The sequence below is a fragment of the Saccopteryx leptura genome, chromosome X, assembly GCF_036850995.1.
Source record: "Saccopteryx leptura isolate mSacLep1 chromosome X, mSacLep1_pri_phased_curated, whole genome shotgun sequence".
NCBI classification, from domain to species: Eukaryota; Metazoa; Chordata; class Mammalia; order Chiroptera; family Emballonuridae; genus Saccopteryx; species Saccopteryx leptura.
Genome location: NC_089516.1, coordinates 10,285,929 through 10,303,082, shown reverse-complemented (window position 1 = coordinate 10,303,082; position 17,154 = coordinate 10,285,929). Strand labels below are relative to the sequence as shown.

Below are 17,154 nucleotides of genomic sequence, written 5' to 3'. Positions count from 1 at the left end.
TCACATTTTGGCCAGTTCCAGGAAGGCAGGGGAGCAGTTTGGCCAAGCTGTTTTCCTGTCTTTAAATCATGGGTGAGCTGGTGGCCTCTATGTCTTCCACTTCCCAATGCTAGACATAGTGCCCAGGCCTGACAATAACCACCTGTCAATTTTTAACTTAGCAAACTCTCTACACTTACTAAGCACTGTTCTAAGTGCTTGGCATTTCTGTTAACATGTAGGCACCATTGGTAACTTATGGATGAGGAAGTGAAGCATAGAGAAGCAAGTAACTTGCCTGACATCCCATAGCTATTAAGGGATGGTGCCAAGTTTGAATCCAGGTTGTCAAACTCCAACCCTTATGTTCCTAACCACTATGCTATGCTGCTGGGGGGCCCTACTTTAAGCCACCTCTTCTTATTCATCTTGTCAGTGGGGTCAGAATAGGTGACAAGAGGAAACTTCCCCCATCTCACCCATTGCCTCCTACTGGACCACCAGAGAATCAAGGAAGGGTGGTATATGGGGGAAGAAAAGGAGAAGACCAAACCAAAGTTAGGGAAGAAGGTAGAAAGTAAGGAAGTTGGACATTAATGAAGTTAAAATGTTCAAAGTTTAAACTCTGTTTCTCCATATCTTTTGTCTAACTGCAGTTTGAAGCTGACTTTCACGGATGCTGAGAAATGCTAGAGACAGAGAGCACAGTGCAAGCGGTCTTCACAGGGCCCAGCAGGCTGAACACACAGTAGGGACCAATAAAAGACAACTTTATCAAATCATATTTTAAAATGAATAAACAAAAATAAAATAAAATTAAAAATTAAAACCCAAATTCACTATAACCAAACAGCCACTCTGCCACCTAATAGATTTCTACATTGCTTCCTCCCCCTACAGAGGCTGGCAAGGAGAGAATGAGAAAATATGTAAATGTTAAATCGTTTCTGATTCTTCTATGCTGCTAAAGGTGAAATCTCAAACTGGCAATGCACGGGCCCAAGCTGGCTCACAGACATGTTTTGCTTGGCCGGCATAATGGTAGCCTGCTTGCACAGTGGTTTTTTTCCCTCAGTGTTTTAAATTGGAAAGAGTTGCCAACATATAAAAATATAGGCAAGAATCCTTCGACAGATGTATTGCAAATGAGTTCCGCTGTTCCGCAGCTTGCCAAAACTCTTAGTTGTGAATTTTGATAAACAACAGTTCTTAATGAAACCCAATTTATCAGCCTTTTCCTTTATGGTTAGTGCTTTGTGTACCCTGTCTAAAACACTCTTTATGAAATTCATGAAGATATTATCCAATGCTTTCAACTAGAAGCTTTATTGTTTACCTTTCACATTTAGGTCCATGACTCATGCTGAATTAATTTCTGCGCATGGTAGGGATCTAGGTTCATTTTTTTCCATGTGGATACCCAATGGCTCCATCACCATGTATTGAAAAAACCACCTTTTCCCCTACCGAATTGCAATGCATCTTTATTGTAAATCAAGGGAATCTATGTGTGGGCGTGTTTGTGGGCTCTCTCTTCTGTACATCCATCTATTTGCCTAACATTTACAATACCACACTGTTAATTACTGTGGCTTTAAATATATCTTGAAATCTAAACGTGTAAGCCCTTCAATTTTGTTCTTCTTCAAGGTTATCTTGATTATTTTAAGTGTTTTTTATATTTATTTACCTTAGAGAAAAGAGAAAGAGAGAGAGAGAGAGAAGGGGGAGGAGCAGGAAGCATCAACTCCCATATGTGCCTTGACCAGGCAAGCCCAGGGTTTTGAACCAGTGACCTCAGTGCTCCAGGTCAACGTTTTATCCACTGCGCCACCATAGGCCAGGCTTCACTATTCATTGGGATAAACATTTAGAATTGGTGCCTGTTAAGTATGTATGTTGTTAATGAAAAAGTAAATGAAATAAAGGACAGAATGAACAAATGGGACTATATCAAACTAAAAAGCTTTTGCACAGTGAAAGACAATATGAACAAAATAAAAAGACAAACCACACAATGGGAGAACATATTTGACAATACGTCTGCTAAGGGTTTAATAACCAAACTTTATAAAGAACATGTAAAACTCAACACCAGGAAGAGAAACAATCAAAAAATAGGCAAAAGAAATAGACACTTCTCCAAAGAGGATATACAGATGGCCAATAGTCATATGGAAAAATGTTCAACATCACTAATCATTAGAGAAATGCAAATTAAAACCATAATGAGATATCACCTCACACCAGTCAGAATGGCGCTCATCAACAAAACAACACAGAATAAGTGCTGGTGAGGATGTGGAGAAAAGGGAACCCTCCTGCACTGCTGGTGGGAATGCAGACTGGTGCAGCCTCTGTGGAAAACAGTGTGGAGATTCCTCAAAAAATTAAAAATGGAACTGCCTTTTGACTCAGCCACCCCACTTTTAGGAATATATCCTAAGAACACCAAATCACTGATTCAAAAGAAGAAATGCACCCCCATGTTCATGGCAGAATTGTTTATAATAGCCAAGATCTGGAAACAGCCCAAGTGTCCATCAGTGGATGAGTGGATTAAAAAGCTATGGTACATATATACACAATGGAATACTATGGTGCCGTGAAAAAAAAGGAAATCTTACCTTTTGCGACATGGATGGATCTGGAAACTATTATGTTAGGTGAAATAAGCCAGTCAAAGAAAGAAAAATATCATATGACCTCACTCATTTGAGCAATCCAATGAACAATATGAACTGAGGAACGGAATAGAAGCACATGCAGGATCAAAGGGACCAGAGGAAAAGTGGACAGAGGGAAAGGGGACGAGAGGATGGGATCAGAGAAGGGAAAGAGATTGGTGAAATTATATATATATAACACAGCATTATAGAGAATAGGAAAGCAAATCCTGGAGGGAAGGGGGGAGGGCGTTGGGAGGAGGGGGTAAGGGGGATGTTGAGGGGGAACACGGGGGAGGGGGGATGTATTCAGTGGGACACTTGAATCTATGTAAACATAATAAATTTAAATCAATAAAAAAAGAAAAAGTAGGCCCTGGCCGGTTGGCTTAGTGGTAGAGCGTCGGCCTGGCATGCAGAAGTCCTGGGTTCGATTCCCGGCCAGGGCACACAGGAGAAGCGCCCATTTGCTTCTCCACCCCTCCCCCTCTCCTTCCTCTCTCTCTCTCTTCCCCTCCCGCAGCCGAGGCTCCATTGGAGCAAAGATGGCCCGTGCGCTGGGGATGGCTCCTTGGCCTCTGCCCCAGGCGCTAGAGTGGCTCTGGTCGCAACAGAGCAATGCCCTGGAGGGGCAGAGCATCACCCCCTGGTGGGCAGAGCATCGCCCCTGGTGGGCGTGCCGGGTGGATCCCGGTCGGGCGCATGCGGGAGTCTGTCTGACTGTCTATCCCCATTTCCAGCTTCAGAAAAATACAAAAAAAAAAAAAAATGAAAAAAAAAAAAAAGAAAAAGTAAGTAACATGAAAGGGACTTTCCAGGGGTGAGGGAGATGAGATACTGAACCCCGTCTCAAGGAATCAGAAATCTAGTGACACAGGAGCCCGTATAGCCACAATCTACAGCTGCCCACCTATTGTTCCCTATCACTGAGGCAGACGGCTCAGTGCCACTTTCTTACTCCTCACTGCTTTACTCATTTACAATTATGCTTGGACTCTGGAGGTATTTGAATTAATGGGTTGTTTCAGCAGAGCTTTTGACTCTGTGAAGGTGTGTCCCCGGTAGTGGTGAGGAAAAGGCTCCATTGCTCTGGATAAATGAGGGAATGGAAGGACACTGAAGGGATCCTTTAGAGCGGGTTCTCCACCTCAGCACTAGTGATATTTGAGGTGGGATGACTCTTTGGTGGGGCTGTCCTGTGCACTATAAGATGTTTAGCAGCATCCCCGGCCTCCACCCACTAGATGCCCTTCATGTTGTGAGAACTAAAAATGTTGTAGACATTGCCAAATAGTCCCTGGGGGAGCAGGGGCTGAACTGCACTCAGTTGAGCACTACTGGCCTAGACCTAGAGTAGAAACAGGACGGGTAGAAGAGTGGTCTGCAGTGGGGGTATAGGAACTGGGGTACAAATACTGGCAGGATCCCCAAGGTTCCCACCTGCCCCCTTACCTTAGTCAGCAGAAGAACAACAGCTCTATAAAGAGGGAAAAGAGGAACCATTTGAGAAAGAGTGGGCTGTGCAGCATGGAGCTGTAAACAGGACAGAGGCATCACAAACTCCAAGTGGCATCTTTTGCACAGAACACATAAACAATGTCCCCTGGAGTGGTGCAGTATGTTGGCCGTGGAGATAAACTATTTACAAGCTCCTCTCTCCCCGAGTGTTCTATGTATTCTGCCCCTTTCCCATTCCGCTCCATCTTCCACACACATACACATGAACACTTCCTATAAATGCTGCTGGGGGGAGCGGGAATAGATGGTCCATTCGTCAAACTAATTCCTAGGAAGCACACCATAGCCAGAAGTGACTAGGATAAAAACATCAGTTCTTCCACCATTACCTCTGCCTCTCAGAGAGATTGAGATGTAGGCTTTCAACCGCACATGGGTTGAGGTTCAGGCCAATTTCATTTACATTTCAAAAGCCCTGTATCACAATTCTCTGTATCTGTATTTAATTTAATTCCCCAAGCATTCTTTCTTCCCCTTGGCTTTCCTTCAGCTCTGTAGCTTTGATTAAGTCTAATACAGGGGTGGAGGCATGTGCTCTGCACCACGGTCGGGAGTGCTCTACCCCAAGCACAAGAATAAGGGGTGCGTTCTCTGTAGAAAATTAAAAAACCAATAAAACTAACTTAAAGTCAGTCTGCTCTTAATATCAGCATACACCAGCAATTCTAAAATTGTTTAGAATTTTAATGATAAAATGCTCCTTCCCCCAAAATATATTCAGTTGGTCTATGTTCTAAATAATTACTGTGGCTATTGTTGTTTGAAAGATATATATTATTTTACATGTACTATATTTGTAACATAAGCAAAAGCAACATCATATGACAGACATTACATATATACACACATATAACATATATACATTATATGTGTATACACACATATACATGAAGTATTTGTCTTCTGCTAATGTTGCTTTTGCTTATGATGCTACAGAATACAGTAAGTGCTCACTTAACACTGTCAATAGGTTCTGTGACTAGGTAAAAGACCTATAATGAAACCAATTTTAACAGAGGCTAACTGATATAAACAAGAGTTAGGTTCCTAAGGTATCTCATCAACATTATCATGAAACAATGTTATTTTTTTTAATAATTTTATTTTTTTAATGGGGTAACATCAATAAATCAGGATACATATATTCAAAGATAACATGTCCAGGTTATCTTGTCGTTCAATTATGTTGCATACCCATCACCCAAAGTCAGATTGTCCTCTGTCACCTTCTATCTAGTTTTCTTTGTGCCCCTTCCCCTCCCCCTTTCCCTCTCCCTCTCCCCCCTCCCCCCGTAACCACCACACTCTTATCAATGTCTCTTAGTCTCACTTTTATGTCCCACCTACGTATGGAATAATGCAGTTCCTGGTTTTTTTCTGATTTACTTATTTCACTTCGTATAATGTTATCAAGATCCCACCATTTTGCTGTAAATGATCCGATGTCATCATTTCTTATGGCTGAGTAGTATTCTATAGTGTATATGTGCCACATCTTCTTTATCCAGTCATCTATTGATGGGCTTTTTGGTTGAAACAATGTTATTTGAGGACCTGCTTATACTTACAGGTAAATCTTCAAAAATGTACACAGTTTCTGTGTCAAATCCACTAAGAGGATTTCAGGGCAAATAAAGGAAGGTATATCTTGGTTACAAAAATAAAAATCCTTTTTAGTCCATGTTTCAAAGAAAAATTCAATCAGGGGAAAGCCACTCAAATGCCTACAAATACTGATGTTTACACTTCCAGAATACCTCGTATTTGAAAAACAATATGGCAGGACTCTTTGAAGCTGGAGTTTGGAGTTTGCCATGAAGATGCTACACTGAGAGCATTTTCACCCCCAGGTTTGGGGATATTTCAGAATTGTTAAATAACCTCAACTGAGAATTGTTGTTCAAAAGGAACTGGATATTTCAGCTTCATTTCCAAACTCTACACTTTAATAAGTCTCTGTGCCAAAAAAAGAAAAAGAGCTCTGCATCTCTTGGTCACCTTGGGGCCCCTAATATTGCCCCCTAAAATAAAGAGCTGAGAATGGAAAAAGTCTCACATCATCCAATAGAACTCCTGTCTACCAGGGTTTAGCTTGTGTTCTAGGCATTGGACCTTAGTCCAAGCACACACCAGAAGATGTGTAACAAATCAAATAGACAGGCTGAGTTCATGTTAGAAACACTAGTTTACAATCTCCAAGGGAAGCACTTTCTTTGTAGTAGGAGGAAAAATTGGGGAGAACACAAATCACTCCTTGAAGATGAATGAAGTGACTTCATAAATTTGTGCTTAAATCTCAAAAGGGGTTGTAATCTCAAGGTACTTTCTGCCTCCTCATACGTGCAAGGCCTTTCCATCCTGCCTTGTGCACAACTCTTGCCATCCGCCCACCCCCAACCCCACACATTCCACATCTTCCCATTCCAAACAGAGGAGAATCTTTTGTGGTTCCAGAATACACCACACTGCTCCCCAGAGTTGCCTTAGCATACACAGCTCTGTCTGCCTAGTACACCCTCCTCTTCTTAGTTAATGCCTAGCCCTTCTTTTAAGACTCTTCTGTGAAGCCTTCCTGGATCCCCAGTCTGAATTAGATGCCCCTCCCACATGTTCTCAGAGCAACCTGGCCTTATGTTTTCCGGTGGACTCTATGCTCACTTTTTCCGCCAGAGGTCACAGCTAGATGACACTTCCCAGGTTTCCTTGGAGTTAACTGTTGTCATATGACTGAGTTCCAGAAGTAAAATATGCAAAGAAGTGCTGTGTGTCACTTCTGTGGAGAGGAATCATATCCTCTCCATGGTCTCTCTTTTCTCCATACACACTGGCTAAAAGGAGAAGACTCTTTAGCCCTAGAAGAAGATGGAGGTACGCATGGAAGGAGTCTGGGTTCCTGCATAACCATAAAGAAAATGGCACAACTGTGTAGCACAACTGTGGACACCCATTCTTCAAAGTAAGGTGAGTGAGAAATCAGCTTTACTGTGTCAATCCACAAACATTTGTGGTTCTTTTTTACAGCAGTTAGCTGAGCCTAACATTCTACCACCTATCCCATGCTGCACTGCAGTTCATTTGCAGGTCTCTCTGTGAGCTCCTCGAGGTAAGGGGTTTTGTCTTGGAGGTCTAATGTCTAGCTACTTTCATAGCGCTTGATACATAGTAGGGGCATAATAAATATCTGTGGAAGGAAAGTTGGGAGAGGGAACAACTCCAGAATGGACATTGTAGCACAACACAGTTTGCTTTGGGAACACTTTTTTTATCCTCTGCTCTGAATTAGCTGAGACCGTAATGAGTCAGTTTTGCCTCTCAGGACCAGTCTCCTTGACTGTAAAATGAGGTTAGCTAGATCAGTTCAACTTTAGTGAGTGAGCATCAGTATCGTCTTGAGGACTTGTTAACACCAAGATTGCCAGGCCAACTGCCAGAGTTTCAGATTCAACTTATCTGGGGAGGGTCCAAAGAATCTGCATTTCTAGTAAATTTCCTGATGGCACTGATACTTCTAATCTGGGGACCACTCAGGGAAACACTTGCCTTGATAATCTCGGATCTCTTTTATCTCTAAAGTGAGTGACCCAGTGATTCTCACCAGTGCTTGTGAAACTTCAGGGCCTGATCATCTCCAATGTCAAGCTTATGAGCCAAATTATAAATTTTTTTTTCCAGAGTTAGTTTAGCATTTAGAACTACTAGACTGGCAATATCCTATGTGTGGTCCACCACTGATATTCACAATACCAAATAAAACCCCCACCTGATAGGACACTAGTGCCTCCTAAAATTATTCAAATTTTAATTGTAAGAACTTGGTCATATTTTTTAAGCCAACTCTTCCTGATCTCTCCCCTTTACCTCCACTCCAGCTAAGGGTATTATGATGCGAACATTTTTAAAGGAATTAAGCTAGAAGAAAAAGAAAGAAATAAACAAAAACACCTCATAGGCACAGACAACAATACTGTGATTACTGGAGGGAAAGTGGGGTTGTGGCAATGGAAGAGAGTGGAGACGGGATAAATAGTGATGGAAAGAGACCGACTTGGAGTGGTGAACACACAGTATAATATACAGGTAATGTATTATAGAATTGTACACCTGAAACCTATACAATTTTGTTAACCAATGTCACCCCAATAAATTCAATAAAAAAATTTTTAGGCCCTGGCCGGTTGGCTCAGTGGTAGAGCATCGGCCTGGAGTGTGGGGGACCCAGGTTTGATTCCCGGCCAGGGCACATAGGAGAAGCGCCCATTTGCTTCTCCACCCCCCCTTCCTCTCTGTCTCTCTCTTCCCCTCCCACAGCCAAGGCTCCATTGGAGCAAAGATGGCCCGGGCGCTGGGGATGGCTCCTTGGCCTCTGCCCCAGGCGCTAGAGTGGCTCTGGTCACGGCAGAGTGACGCCCCAGAGGGGCAGAGCATCGCCCCCTGGTGGGCAGAGCATCGCCCCTGGTGGGCGTGCCGGGTGGATCCCGGACGGGCGCATGCGGGAGTCTGTCTCACTGTCTCTCCCCATTTCCAGCTTCAGAAAAATACAAAAAAAAAATTTTAAAGAACATTGACAAGATGAAGCAAGTAACCTGGACCCCACATTAAAACAAGCTTTCAATTCAGTGGGATCTTTAAAATGCACATTGAATTAGCCATCGTTTCCCATGACTGCCTAGTGCTTACTGTGTACAGATATTTAAGGACCTAGCTCAGATCACTAGGAGGTGAAAATAACCAAACCTCAGACTTTGATTTAATTGGGAAGACCTCCATTTCCTTTTCATGTCATGAGACCAAATGTGGACCACAAATATACTGACACCAAGACTCCACAAAAGCCAGTTATCATATTTATTTTTAACATAGCACCCCAGTTTCACATCATGTACATTTCCAGAGTTTGAGGTTCTTAACGCACTATATTCTTCACAGACTTTCCAACAAGTGTGAAAAAGAGGCAGTAAGGTTAGCTTGAATCTATAAGTCACAATCCAAATATAGGATACCCCATATTCATTAATATTTAATATCAATATACATAATGTTCCCAATGTTTACCAAATGAATGAGACACTGAGTAAAATATTAACACAACTTATTAGCACATAATCATGAAAAGACAGAGGCATCAAATATAGACTTTGCTGTTACTCATTTTACTGTTTGATGTACCTGGCATGAAAAAATATATACATTTTTACTTTTGAAGTTAAAGTAGATCATCAGCTCATTACCTCTCCTGACCCATTGCCATAAAAATCAAAATGGCCCTTCCTGCCTGTGGCTCACTTGAACATATTTGTGCAGAAGAAAACAAAAATGGCAATGCTAAAGAGAAAGGTACACCTGGTTCCTACAGTGGGTGCAGCTGAAACCCTCACACAAGTTTCCTTCAAACAAAACAAGAATGACACAATTCAGTTGATCCGATCATCATACAATGGGGTTAGCACATCAACTCTTCCATCTCCAGGGCAGAACTCCCTGAAGGAGCTTTAGGATGAAACTGGTACTTAAAGGTTTCCTACTGTAGTCCCCAAATTCCAACTCAAGCCAGTGTCCTCTGGTCTTCAGAATCATAAACCCACTTTCTTCAACCTCACATGGCCATAAACTTAGCTTAGAGCGAGATAGGAGAACATTCAAAACACTAAAACGAAGTCCCCCATAATTGTTAGGAGCAGAGCAAGGCTTCTGTAACTAGAATGAGTCCTCTCAATCAAAACCCTGCAATGTCCTTTAGAAAAGGTTCCTTTAACAACATGTGTATTATTAGTCAATGTAGAAAATAATGTAAGCCTAAAAGCAACTACCTACCTGGAATGTCTTGCTCACATTACTAGACTGGCTGTTTCAGGGAACGCTTGGAAGGCAACCACCGAAAGCCTATTTCTGAGGAGGGAAACAACTCCTATCTGCTTTCATTGCTTTTCAAGTATGACCCTCCGTGTCTGTTGTTCTCACAGTTGCTCTTCGGAGGGTCACATAACTAGATGCATTTCTCAATGCAGAAAAGCAGAGCGGGGTGGTTCCCAGAGTGAGACTCACACTCAAGTAGCCATCAGGGACTGCTCTGCTGGCGTTGGTGGGCAGTCTCCCTTAGCCTGTGCCAAAGAAGACAGGCCAGCTCAGGACTCCAGCAACCCAAATCCCTACTTCTTTCCACCCTGAGTCATGATGCAAAAATCCTGTAACAGAACACCAATAACTAAAATGTTAATTCGAGTGATCCTTTGATCAGAGTTTTAAAAGTGTCCACTTAAAACAGAATAAACCAGTTGGAAAGAGAAACCAAAGTTACTAGTGTTTTATTTAACTAGAAAAGAAAAAGGCCTCTCAACTGATATTTCATTTTGTTCACATTCATAATTTTCAAGCTATAACCTATTGAGTCCTAGTTGTCAATATGGAAAGACCTGGTTGCTAAGATAATTGAAATTCTTTCTTTATATATGCTTAAAATCACATTCCCTTGGTGATATCTAGCTAGAAGGTGTGATTCTAGTTTGTACTGAACAAATGTTTTTAGCTCTAAGGTAATACACTATAATTGAGAAAATGAAACTACTGCTTACAAGACATTTGCAAAAACTTGTCTTAATTGCAGAAAACACATCCATTCCAGATTATTTTCTTATTGATCTTCTGAATAAACACCTATTATCATCATGGGTGTGAGATCATTTAAGAAATAGACAATATCATTTAGAAACAGACTATAGAATCAAGTCACATATGAAGAGAAGGACACTTTATGATATCAGACACTGGTAGGAAATCAAAGGAAAAGTCATGTTTTTGATTATTCACCCTAAAGTATGCTGAAATTGAACATTTGCAACCCAAGTAACCAAAGATATACTAAAGAAAACTAACTTACTACATATTGAGTTCATTTCTAGTCTATTTTAAAAACAAACTCCCATAAGGAATACAGGAATGAAATCCATTCAAAGCAACAGCTCTCAAAAGTTCTGCCAAGAAGCTGAGTAACTTATTGCATCATGAAAGGTGAGGTGTTCAGAAGAATAGTTCAATCATATTCTTTCCCTTCAGATTTTATTTTTTGCTTCAATCCATGAGAAATATCTAGTTCTAATATTGATTAAAACATGTTTTCATATTTTAAGACTGATTAATTAAGTAAATAAAATTCAACATGATAAATAGAAGAACCCCTTCTATTTAGTATTGCAAGAGGCTCAAGGAGTTCCCATAGAATCCATAAAATCAGCCTGGCGTCCCAACTCTGCCACTAATTACTTCTTTCTATGGGTCCTTGGGCTAGGAACTATGGTTTCTCAGGGCCTTAGTTTCCCCATAAGCAAACAGCAAGAGATAAGTAGAGGTCCTCTCAGCTCAGACATCCTATTCCCCAATGATAGTAAAATGGGCATAGCTTCCAGCTAAGCTGCTTCCTCTCTCAAATCAGGCTCAAAGCACTTCTCTAATATTAACAAAGCAATTAAATCCTTCCAACTAAAGCAAACATCTGCCTTGATGACAACACGTATCTCTATTCCAGGTATCTACCTTTTGGTTTTGCTTTATGTCTACTGGATATGAAGGTGGCAAAAGCAATATGCCACATATAAGAGACACTGAGGTATCCAATAATCCCACTATCAACTCCTACTGTACTTTCATCCTTCTGTCTACAGGACCCCTATGGAGGAAAACCTGTTAACAACAAGGTTATTAAATCCTCATGGATGGGGCGATATTGGCCTTCTGTCCACAGAACTCTGCCCAATAAGCAGGTCTAATTTTGGAGTAGATTTATAGAAGAGGTATAATGGTGATTTTGATAGCCCAGCCTTCCACTAAATCACATTAAAGGCTCAGAGAAACACTATTAGGAGTTATAATCCTAAACTGATAGTGCACATCCTAAGAGAACTGAGAAACAGAGGATGAGCACTAATTAGGTAACAATTATGTTTGTACGTGTATGTACATCTATGTGTTTGCATTTAATTGTTTTTAAAAATCCATTTCTAAGCAACTAATAAACTGTGGTCACTAAAAATCCAGTCAGGAAGGCTGGATATAGATATTACTGGCATGTGCATTAATGCAATGCCTATCTTAAAATATTGGTCAGACTATGCAACTCATGGAGCTTTGATTGTCCAATGCAAGTTTTTTTCCCTTTAATAAAAAACAAAGCAACTAATCAAAACCCTAACTTAATTTGGCTTACTCTGGCATTGGCTTGATGGGGGGAAATGTCAATATCTTTAAAATACATAATACAGAGTAACATTCCTTAGTGTGTATGTCTGCTTAATGGATATGAAATGCTATCTCGAGTGAGTGTGAATGTCCTGGAAGATTATGGGATAAAGTGCATACGCTAGTTTTTCCTGGACTGAATGCACCAACAGGCAAACATGCTGTGAAATGCCTGCAACAAGGACACTGTTGATAAAATTTGTTGCAGCCCCAAGATCTCAGAACGTGGGCAAAGAGCTTAAGTTTGCCCTGACCCATTCATGACCTTAAGAAGGGTTTAAACTGATTCTGAACCCTTCCTACAGGGACAAAAAAGGCAGCCAAAGGGGAAGGAAAGGGGTATGAATAGACAAAGAGCGTAAGATTTCTGATATTCAAAACCAAGCCAATTTAAAAGCCTTTAATATGAACAGAACAAAATCAATGATCTGTTTTTCTCTGGGAAAACATCATCTGTTTGAAACTTTCTCTTCTGCCATTAAGCTATTGATAAAGCTTGCCAATGGAACAAGGAAGCATTAAATAAATGCCTACTTTTTTTTAAGCTGTCAACTCTACTGAAATCAAAGGCTTAATCTCACATGCTGCAAAACTATCCAAACCACTTCAAAAAAGACCCTAAGCAGACCCTACCCCTCTATCCTAAGGGTAAAATAGCAAAATGCATGAAGACAGCATTTCTTCCCATCAGTGTTTCTAAGTGATGTTAAAGCTGGTGTGCCCTGATCCCTGTGAGGGCTGGTCAGTTCCCATTTTCAACTTGAGCTTTCAGGTGAAGCAGCAGCTATTGGAATTTCTATAGGATACTAGCTTCTGGAATCTGAGCTCACTGTTTTAACTCACACTGACGTCAGTCGGGGCCCTCCAGACTGTACATAAACCAGTCTTCCCAAGGGTACACTTCACATGGAACCACACAGTTGTATATCCAGTGTCAGAACTGGCTTTCCCTCATTATTTCCTCAATCCCCATATACACTCAAAATCCACGTAAAAATAACAAAAACAAAAATAATTACCAGAGATTGTTGAATGGTTAGTAACAACCATTTTCCCTCCTCTTCCCCAGTTTGAATACCTGGTTTCAAACAAATGTTTATCAATCCAAACAGTCTCATCAGCCTTTCATCTTTGATGGGTAGTTTCCAAATTCATGCATTTACATGTATGTCATCCCATGCAGGATAAAAGTAGAGATCTGGCAACTATTTACCTAACTTGACCAGGCGAGGCAGTTAAAGCACATTGCTCTTGCCCAAAAATTTACATGAAAGGACTGAGTTATCTGGGTTGATGGCCTAGCTGGGCCAAGTTAAATAGGTCAATGATAAAACTTCCACTTTACAGAAGTGGAAAGACCCAGTAAGTCTTTGACATTCAGTAGAAAACAATAATCATGTATTATTTATAGCTAGATATATTATCAAAATGGCACTAGAGAAGCAATTTTTGGCATATGGTGGTGAACACAGCGCCAGTCTAAATCTGATGCTTTTGCTTGATTTTAGCTTTTGTTTTTAATTATCATCATGCCAAAGACTATCAGTTAGAATTCCAATTATTCAGGAAACCAACCTGCTGTACATAATATACATACAAAAATAAAACAAGCATCCTGAAGGTACTGGGTTATAAGGTTTTATACAAATCATAAATTCTTCAAATAAATAATGCTCTAAATTGTCACTTGCTAGAAGATTGAGTTTTGGTAAGGAGCAACATCTAACACCTCGAGGAAATACTGAAGAATGAAAGCAAGTCCACCAACAATTACAATTTCAAGTGTAATAATCAGTTATATTTTTCCATCACAGTAAAACATATACGAGGAAAGTAACATGGATTCTATTTTGCTGCTCACAGCTTCTGACACAGTCAGATTTCTATGACAAGTCAGTCGTCGGATTGAAACAGTCGAAGGAAAGATCTTGGCAGAAAAGGTCACCCACTATTGCTTGGATCCTGGGGATCACAATACGGTGACTGGACGAAGTTGTTCCAATTGGTTTTCCAATGCAATCCGTTCCTGGTGAACCTCCTGAATTGTATAATACAGAGAGAAGAGAAACAAAAAGCAAAGGGGTCATTTCCTGGGTTCATCCTTACTCCATCAGATAGTAAAAAGCAACATAACTGGACATATAAAGACTTAAGTCCTGCATGATTCAAGGATGGTGGACGGGAGGATATCATGTTTATAGCTGGTGATTAGAGAAAGAGAGCTTCACATTTTGTAGTGGCTCAACTCCTTTCTGAAGATGATGAAATGAAACTGACTGACACACACACACCTGCCATTGTCTCAATGTCTCCTTCAGTATCAACAAGATCAGTGGATAGCAGAGAATGATGTGAAAAATTAAGACTGATTAGGAGTAAAAAAAGCAGATTCCTAATACTGGGAGGTGAAGCCATCATGGACTCAATTTCTAGTTCAATCTCTTGTTTCTAATTCAGCATCACATTCAGTCAGGTGTGAGGGATGAACAAGGGCACTGGTCGGCCCTCTATCAAAGTCCCGTCTATGCTTAAGGTGTGACTTCAGGATAAAAGGCAGAAAGAAGGATCAGCAATATGCGATTTGGGAATTTAAATTTTCAGACCTAAAACAGATGTATTGGCAGAGAGGAGGGCACATAAAGAAAGTCTTAGGTAGAATCAAAGTGGGAATAATTCTTTTTATTGAGTTTTAAGAGTTTTTTATATAATCTCGATAAAAGAACTTATTCAAATACGTGAGTTGCAAATATTTTCTCCAAGTATGTAGCTCATCTCTTCTTTTGACAGTGTTTTTGGCAGAGTGAAAATGTCTAATTTTGATAAAGTTTAATTTATTATTTTCTGTTACAGATTGTGCTTTTGGCATCATTTTTAACTCCACATCGTGAAAACTTTTTCTCCGATATTCTCTTCTAAAAGTATTATACCTTCATGTTTTACATTTGCCTCTATGACACTTTCAATTAATCTTTGCATAAGATGTGAGGTTTAAATCAGGGTCCATATTTTTACATATGAAAGGCCAATTACTACAAAACAAGTTGTTGAAAAGACTATCTTTTTCCATGAATTGATTTTGCATCTTTGTTAAAGATTTAATGGATGCATGCATGGATCCCATTCCTCTGATCCATGCATCTATCCCTCTAATACCATGCTGTCTTGATTACTAAAGCTTGATATCGAAGTAATTCCTCCAACTTTGTTCTTTTTCAAACTTGTTTTAATTATTCCAATTCCTTGGTCCTTATATGCAAATTATAGGATTAGCTGTTTTATACCTACAAAAATATCGTGCTGGGATTTTGATTGATATTACAATAAACTACAGATCACTTTGGAGACAAATGACATCACTAGTTATGTCAAGTCTTCCAATACCCAAACGGCACGTGTATCCCCATTTATTGTGGTCTTCTTGAATTTCTTTAGCAGCACTTTGTAGTTTTCAGTATACAGATCCTGTGTGTTTTTTATGACTTTTTACCTTAGTATTTATTTTGGGAAGGGGCCAACCTATTGTGGATGGTATTGTTTTTCAAATTTTGGTTACAAATTTTTCATTGATTGTAAATAGGAAAATTATTGCTTTTTGTGTGTTGACCTTGTATTCTGTGACTTTTATTCATAAACTCAATTAGAGAATAAGACTTTAAAATGCAATTCAATTTTCAAAAAAAACTGAGAATCACAAAAATTCAATATTACAATTGATAATTTAAAATTCAACATCACAAAAAAATCAAAATTTAACAAAAGATATGTAATACTTTGTACCATCAGAACCACTGAGAGGAATTCTAGAAGAGCTAAATAACTGGAGAGAAGTACTCTGTTCACAGACTGGCACACTCATTATTGTTTATATGTCAGTTCTCCTTAAACTGATCTATAGATTCAATGCAAATCCAATCATAATCCTAGCAGGCTCTTTTGTAGCAAATGACACCCAATTCTAGAATTTACATGTAACAAAAGGCCCAGAATATCCCAATGAATCTTGAAGATCAGGTTGAAAAATTTATACTATCTGATTTCAAGATTTTCTATAAAGCAACACTAATTAAGACTATGTGGTACAGGTATAAAGATCAACAAATAGATTAATGAATCAGAATAAGAATCCAGAAATATGTACTTTTATTGATCAATGTCACCCCTTTAAATTTAAGTTTCTAAATATTTTTAAAATAGTAAATAAATAAAAACAGCCAGAAATAAATTTACACTTATATGTTCGTTACACTTTTGACAAAGGCACCAAAGTAATCCAAGAGAGTCACTCCATCTTCAAGGTCACACACATAGGCTCAAAGTGGAAGGATGAAAAAGATATCCCATGAAGTAGGCTCCAAATAGAGCAGGGGTTGTTATACTTATATTAGACAAAATGGAGTTTAAGCTAAAAACTGTAACAAAAGACAGAGGAGGTCATTTTATGATGTTAAGAAGGTTAATTCATCCAGAAAATATAATCACCATATATGTACCCAACATCAGAGCAGCTAAAGATATTAAGCAAATATCTGAATGGAAAAGTAGACAACAATATAATAACAGTAAGGGATGTCAATACCCACTTTTAACAATGGGTGTTACATCCAGAAAGAAAATCAATTAAGGAAATGTACACATTGAACTATACTTTATATCAAATGGACCTAACAAACATAAACAAATATTCCATCCAACAGCACCAGAATACATATTCTTTTTAAGCACACATAGAACACTCCAGGATATATCATTTAATAGGTCAACA

At 39.5% G+C, this 17,154-nt stretch overlaps 1 protein-coding gene across 2 annotated transcripts in view; it reads right to left on the bottom strand.

Annotated features, from left to right (window-relative positions):
• Nucleotides 1–8,985: 8,985 nt before the first annotated feature.
• REPS2 (RALBP1 associated Eps domain containing 2) overlaps nt 8,986–17,154 on the bottom strand; it is a 225,955-nt gene continuing 217,786 nt past the window's right edge. For both annotated transcript variants that reach the window (XM_066356509.1, XM_066356510.1), the window contains exon 16: nt 8,986–14,430. In XM_066356509.1, coding sequence (XP_066212606.1) covers nt 14,362–14,430 — 69 coding nt within the window. In that variant the 3' untranslated portion in view covers nt 8,986–14,361. The remainder of the gene's footprint in view (nt 14,431–17,154) is intronic.